At 41.1% G+C, this 7453-nt stretch overlaps 1 protein-coding gene across 1 annotated transcript in view; it reads right to left on the bottom strand.

Moving 5' to 3' along the window:
* ADGRE3 (adhesion G protein-coupled receptor E3) overlaps positions 1–7453 on the bottom strand; it is an 86702-nt gene that overhangs the window by 4539 nt on the left and 74710 nt on the right. Inside the window, exons 9-12 of the mRNA XM_011981810.1 lie at positions 6377–6443; positions 6063–6154; positions 2846–3014; positions 236–343 (exon numbers count right to left, since the gene is read on the bottom strand). Coding sequence (XP_011837200.1) covers positions 236–343; positions 2846–3014; positions 6063–6154; positions 6377–6443 — 436 coding nt within the window. The remainder of the gene's footprint in view (positions 1–235; positions 344–2845; positions 3015–6062; positions 6155–6376; positions 6444–7453) is intronic.

The following is a 7453-nucleotide window of genomic DNA, read 5'->3' as shown; positions in this document are numbered from 1 at the left end:
AGGCGTGAGCCACCACGCCCAGCCAATGCTGGGCTTAATACCTAGGTCATGGGTTGATGGGTGCAGCAAACCACCGTGGCACACGTTTACCTGTGTAACAAACCTGTACATCCTGTACATGTAACCTCGGAACTTAAACAAACAAACAAACAAACAAACACCCCAAACTAGAGGAAGTTTGCAGTGTCAAGAGAGGAGTATATAAAACATTAGAACAATTCACATGTTCACTTACCTCACTGGGTTTTGAGTCAGGACCCACCTTGCTGGAAAGTGTGTATGTCTCAGACTCAGATTTTGATTTTACAATCTCTCTAAACCACTTTTGATATTGTTTCTGGACCTGGAACATCAAAGGAAATACCTGGATGAGTTTTGCTAACATTGGTGAAGAGCAGAAAGGTCAGTGAGTCAGGAAGAGGATAGAGATGTATTATTATTTGTTTATTTTCATAAAACATGGTCTATTCGTACAATGGAATATTATTCAATTTTATAAAGGAAAGAGATTCTGACACATATTCTACCACATGGATGAACCTTGAGGACATCAGCCTAAGTAAAATAAGCTGATAACGAAAGGCGAATACTGTATGGTTCTACTTATATGAGGTACCTAAAGTAGTCAAATCCATGTAGACATAAAGTAGAATAGCAGTTTCCAGGGCCTGGGGGGAAGGAGAGTGGGGAGTTAGTGTTTAATGGGGATGGAGTTTCAGTGTGGGAAGATGAATAAAGTTCCGGAGATGGATGTTGGTGATGGTTGCACAACATTGCGAATGTGATGCTATCTTATGCTTAAAAATGGTTTAAAAGGTAAATTTTATATTATATATGTTTTACCACAATACAAGTTTTCCATTACAGGGTATATAATTGTTGTAGAAAATTTATGGCCGGGTGTGGTGGCTCACACCTGTAATCCCAGCACTTTGGAAGGCCGACGCGGGCGGATCACCTGAGGTCAGGAGTTCAAGACCAGCCTGACCAATATAGCGAAACCCCATCTCTACTAAAAATACAAAAATTAGCCAGACATGGCGCATGACTGTAACCCCAGCTATTCCGGAGGCTGAGGCAGGAGAATTGCTTGAACCTGGGAGGCGGAGGTTGCAGTGAGCTGAGATCGCAGCACTGTACTCCAGCCTAGGAGACAGAGCAACACTTCGTCTAAAAAAAAAAAAGGAAAAAGAAAAGAAAAAAATAGAAAATTTATAAGATATGCATATGCAAAAGAAAGAAACTAGAAGTTACATATAATTCCTCAATCTAGGGAAAATCACCAATAATATTTTGGTAGTACCCTTCAATGTGTCTTGGTTTTGGGCACCTCAGAAGCAGACCCTGGGAACCAAGTGGAGATGAGTTCTGCCTCCCAATTCAGCCTCCTGAAGTGCTGGGATTATAGACATGAGTCACTGTGCCTGGCCCCAGTTTCTCTTTAACAAGGCAGTTAACCTGCAGTACAGTGAAGTTCAAGACCTCATCGTGCCCACTGCTGTTCCATGGTTTGAGATGTGAGTTGCAAAAACTGCAATAGCAGACTGGGATGGATCTATGAGTTTGCCCCTGAAGACAGCCAGTGTTACAAGGAAGGCTGTGTGATTCTGGAATGTGACCTAGTTCGGGACAGTGAGGGCTCTGAGGGGCATGTATCATCTGATATGTCTTGAAGAAAAAGAGATAAATCAGCCTAGCATGGTGGCTTACACCTGTAATCCTGGCACCATATACTTGGTATTGACTGGAAGCTTTTCCTTTTTCTCTTTTTTTTTGAGATGGAGTCTTGCTCTGTTGCCCAGGCTGGAGTGCAGTGGTGAGATCTTGGCTCACTGCAGCCTCTGCCTCCTGGGTTCAAGCGATTATCCTGCCTAGCCTCCTGAGTAGCTGGGATTACAGGCACCTCCATCATGCCTGGCTAATTTTTTTGTAGTTTTTAGTAGAGATGGGGGTTTCACCATGTTCGTCAGGCTGGTCTGGAACTCCTGACCTCAAGTGATCTGCCCATGTCAGCCTCCCAAAGTGCTGGCGTGAGCCACTGCACCCTGCCGATTGGAAACTTTTTCTGAAATAAGGCAGAACTGCTTGGGTGTCTTTTTCCATGTAACTTAAGAAAAAAAAAAAAAGAATTCATGTGAAGTGGTGTGTTAGCTGCATTGTTGATCTCCATGATTCACTCCTTCGTAGTTGTATTACACTCTGCCTTAGTCTCTTGGTGGGTTGAGTGTTCTTTTCCCATTGACTTTGGGCTTGACCGTGTGACTAGCTTTGGCTAATGGGATATTAGTGGAGGCAATGCAAGAAGAATAACAGGCTTGAGTGACCTTGCCCAGTAGGGTCTGCCTCTTCGTGATTTCACCATTGTTAGGAGAAGAATATTTGCTGGGGAGTTGCTCCCACTTCTGCCTAAGCCTCAGGATGAGTCACAAGGAGCAGGCCTAAACCTGATCTGCATCCTGGAGCAAAGGCAAGCTGAGCTCAGCTAGGATCATGTGAACCCCAACAGACCCATAGACCCATGAATAAGAAAAGCAAATATTTGTGTTTAAACCAATGGGATTTTTGAGGTTGCTTGTTACACAGCATTAGCTGACTATTACAAGTGGGAAAACTGAGAAAAAGGCATTTTTTTTGACATAGCAATTATTTATATTCTGAAATGTGTTAATAAATGATGTATCTTAACAACTAGTAGCATTTTTAAAGTAGAGAAAATAGAGAGTGTTTATAGGTGGATTATAATCTCATATGGAACATTTAGAGAATGTTGACTTAAATCCCCATTAAACTCCATTTCCAAAATTTTCTTAAGTTTAAAGTAACAAAGAGAGGGGTCAGTGTTTACCTGTTGGCTGAGAAGGCAGTAGACCAAGAAGATGAAGAAGCCCTGGAGGCTATTGATGATGGTGAAGAGGTAGGCCATGACCTGGGCAGCTGGACCCACTTGTAGGAAGCCCAGACACCATGTGCAACCCAGGATAAAGAGCTGAGCTGTTGCTTTGAAAGCCAGCATCCTGGGAGGAGGAAGTCAGAGATTAGGATGTTGAAAAACTAATAAAGAGCATGAACACCCCTCTAGTTAGCTGTTAATAGTGAGAACTCTGGAGTTAGACTACCTGGGTTTAAATGGAAGCCAGCACTGGCTACCTGTGTGATCTTGGGAAAGCTGCTTTACCTTCTTGCAACTCAGTTCCCTCATCTTATTTTTATTTTATTTTATTTTATTTTTGAGATGAAGTCCTGCTCTGTTGCACAGGCTGGAGCACAGTGACATGATCTCGACTCACTGCAACCTCTGTCTCCAGGGTTCAAGCGATTCTCCTGCCTCAGCCTCCCCAGTAGCTGGGACTACAGGCATGCACCATCATGCCCTGCTAATTTTTGTATCTTTAGTGGAGACGGGGGTTTCACCATGTTGACCAGGCTGGTCTCGAACTCCTGACCTCAAGAGACCCACCCATCTCGGTCTCTCAAAGTATTGGGATTGCAGGTGTGAACAACCGTGCCCAGCCTCAGTTCCCTTATCTTAATAATTGTCCTATTTCATGGGGTTGCCATAAAGATTACGTGAGACTTTAACATGGGAAAGTATTTAGAATAATGTATGGGACAAAATTAGTACCACACATACATAAGGCATTTAAAAACCTGGATGCTTTTTCTCTCTCTCACTCTCATCATTTATAGACAGGGGTCATATAATTTTTTTTTTTTTTGAGATGGAGTCTCGCTCCATTGCCCAGGCTGGAGTGTAGTGGTGTGATCTCAGCTCACTGCAACCTCCGCCTCCTGGGTTCAAGCGATTCTCCAGCCTTAGCCTCCCGAGTAGCTGGGATTACAGGTGTGCCGCCACGCCCAGCTAATTTTTGTATTTTTAGTAGAGACAGGGTTTCATCATGTTGGCCAGGCTGGTCTCGAACGACTGACCTCAAATGATCCACCCACCTTGGCCTCCCAAAGTGCTGGGATTATAGGTGTGAACCACCCCGCCCGACCGGGGTCATATAATTTGTTATTCAAACAGGAAGGCTTTTGTGATCAAAAGGAGGTGTAATGTTCCTAACAGAAAGAAATAATAAATGTTTGAGGTGATGAATACCTTAAATACCCTGATTTGATCATTGCACATTTTATGCATGAATCAAAATATCACAAATACTTCGTAAATGTATATAAATATTATGTATCAATAAGGATAAAAATAATAATAAATAAAAGGGGTACTATTAATAATTACATTGTGTCAACAGACGTAAACTGAGACTGTTCCAGGTAAGCTGAGATATGAGGCCATCCTACTTATAGTCTTTACAGCATATATACACATAATATATATACATATATATTTTATATATGCTATCATAATATATAATCACTATATATTGTATATATAAAATATGTATATTTATATATGTATATATAAAATATCATACATTATGTTATATATGCATAGAATATATTATATATGTATGCATATATACACATATATATGTATATGTACATTATATGTATCCCTAATTATTAAGGAGATTACATAAATGAGTAAAGCTAATTGAGGAACAGTTTGTACAGTGTGATCCTATTGTGTGTGTGTCGGTCTGTTCTACTTAAAGTGCACAGAGAAAGCTCTGGGAAAATGTCATAGATATTTTATCTCACATATCATACAGGCTCTTAATTCTGGCTTCCTGGGAAGTGGAAGTAGCAGGAAAAGAGACAATCACTTTCACTTTTTACTGTATATATTTCAAAAGACTATGAAAAAATTTAACAAACTTGTCTTATTTTATTTTATTTTTTTTTGAGACGGAGTCTTGCTCTGTCGCCCAGGCTGGAATGCACAGGCGCAATCTCGGCTCACTGCAAGCTCCGCCTCCCGGGTTCACACCATTCGCTTGCCTCAGCCTCCTGAGTAGCTGGGACCACAGGCGCCCGCCACCGCGCCCGGCTAATTTTTTGTATTTTCAGTATAGACAGGGTTTCACCATGTTAGCCAGGATGGTCTCCGTCTCCTGACCTCATGTGTGATCTGCCCACCTCAGCCTCCCAAAGTGCTGGGATTATAGGCGTGAGCCACCGCGCTGGGCCAAACTTGTCTTATTTTTATGATTAAAATGAAAACAACAACAAATTACAAGCTCAAATTAAAATGGATACTGCAACATAAAAATACTCATACCTTAAGATATTTTGAAATATTATACAAAATGTATTTTAATCTAGATTCTTATTGAACCTATTACACACAATTGGAGATAAACATTTAAATTGGTATGTGTACAGAGAGTTTAATTTGTAATTTAAGCATGTGATTTAATACAGCTAGATTGATCTCTATTGGCTGGGGTGGATATAGCTTTGTGACATTACCAGATTAATTTTTAGGGTTTCTATATGATTTAAGCTTTTTAGTAACTGTTGGATTAGCAAATCTGAGTTGGTTGCTTTTGATAAAAACATACTCCTGTGTGCATTTTGTGTAGTGTGGCGGTAACAAATGTTTTTCTCCCTTTTCATCTTCCTTTTAGTGTTAGATCTCTTCCCCTTTGAGTTTTAAAACAAGGCACACGGTCACTTGGTTAGAGACTACATTTCCCACCTCCCTTGCAACTGGGTGTTATCATGTGACCAAGATCAGCCAATGAGATATGAGCAAATGTGGCAAGTGCAACTCCTATACGACCTCCTTCCCATGGATGGGATATTGACAAGGGCAACATCCTTCTAGAGGATGGTGGAGCAACAAAGTAGAAAGAACCTGAGACCCTGAAACACTGTGTGGAGCAGAGCTTCTTTATTAGCCCTGAACTGCTCACTTCTGGGTTGCAACATGAGAGTGAAATAAAGTTCTATTTTATTCTTTTTTTTTTTTGGACATCTTTTTCTCATAGCAGCTTGGCTTGTATTCTAGCTAATACAGGTTCTCGTTAATTGTGATGGTGGAAGATTACAGTGGTCTTGCTAGTCCTGGGAGCATGGCTGTTGAGTGTACGCGTGTGTGGATATGTAGGAGGGATTGGCAGAAGGAAAGGGAGTAGGAAGTACCATTTGTCACATCCTACCTTGTGTTCTGGATAGTTGACACTTCACTATTGAGGGAGGAAAGTTTTCTTTTCAAAATCCAAAAGACCAAGATAAAAAATACTAAATTCACCTGCAGGACCAATACAAACAAGGCAGAATGCAAGTTAAAATAATGTATGGTTTCCACTTTAAATTGCACACAGGAGTCCAGCCTCCCTGTACATGGGATTGAACTGGTAGCAGTGGAAAATGGATCCACCCAACAGTGGAAATGCAAGCCCTTTGTACCATCTTGTACCCAGCACTTCTCTTGGTTCTTGTTAGTTTGGGAAAATCAAAGGCACATACTCACAGAGAAAATGGCACAGACTGGGCCAAGGAAACCCCAGATGAATCCCTGGTCCAGGTGGAGCCAGCATCTAGGAACAATGGGAAAAGAGATACAAAGAGAGATCAGAGAAAGTGCATGAGATCAACATAAAGTGACTCTTTTCCTACCAGAGAATTGTTTCCAGTTTCTCTTGAAAGTCAGCTGATGACAATCAGCAATTTTTTTTTTTTTTTGAGACAGGGTCTTGCTCTGTTGCCCAGGTTGGAGTGCAGTGGTGCGATCTCTGCTCACTGCAATCTCTGCCTCCTGGATTCAAGTGATTCTCCTGCCTCAGTCTCCTGACTAGCTGGGATTACAGATGTGCACCACCACACTGGCTGATTTTTGCATTTTTAGTGGAGATGTGGTTTGGCCATGTTGGCCAGGCTGGTCTTGAACTCCAGATCTCACATGATTTGCTCCCCTTGGCCTCCCAAAGTGCTGGGATTACAGGCGTGAGCCACCACCCCTAGCCAACAATCAGCTTTGATTACACATTTTGATTGCAGCTTTGATCCACACATCACATGTGACAGCCACTTTCACTTTTTACTTTATATATTTCAAAAACTATGAAAAAAAATTTAACAAACTTGTCTTATTTTTATGATTAAAATGAAAACAACAACAAATTATGTGCTCGAATTAAAATTGATGCTGCAACATAAAAAGTACTCATAGCTCAAGGTATTTTGAAGTAGAATTATACAAAATATATTTTCATTTAGATCCTTATTGAACCTATTACACACAATTGGAGATATACATTTAAATTGGTATGTGTACAGAGTTTAATTTGGAATTTAAATATGTGAGTTAATATAGCTAGATTGATCTCTATTGGCTGGGGTGGACAGCTTTGTGACATTACCAGATTCTTAGGGTTTTTATAGAATTTAAGCTTTTTAGTAACTGTGGTGTGATTCTAGGATAATAAGCTAGGAGGAACATCGTCCTGTTAAGCATTTTAGGCCGGGTGCGGTGGCTCAAGCCTGTAATCCCAGCACTTTGGGAGGCCGAGACGGGCGGATCACGAGGTCAGCAGATCGAGACCATCCT

The sequence above is a fragment of the Mandrillus leucophaeus genome, unplaced genomic scaffold (genome assembly GCF_000951045.1).
Source record: "Mandrillus leucophaeus isolate KB7577 unplaced genomic scaffold, Mleu.le_1.0 Scaffold230, whole genome shotgun sequence".
Taxonomy (NCBI): domain Eukaryota; kingdom Metazoa; phylum Chordata; class Mammalia; order Primates; family Cercopithecidae; genus Mandrillus; species Mandrillus leucophaeus.
The sequence above is the reverse complement of the archived record's forward strand: the minus strand, read 5'-3'. Positions and strand labels throughout refer to the sequence as shown.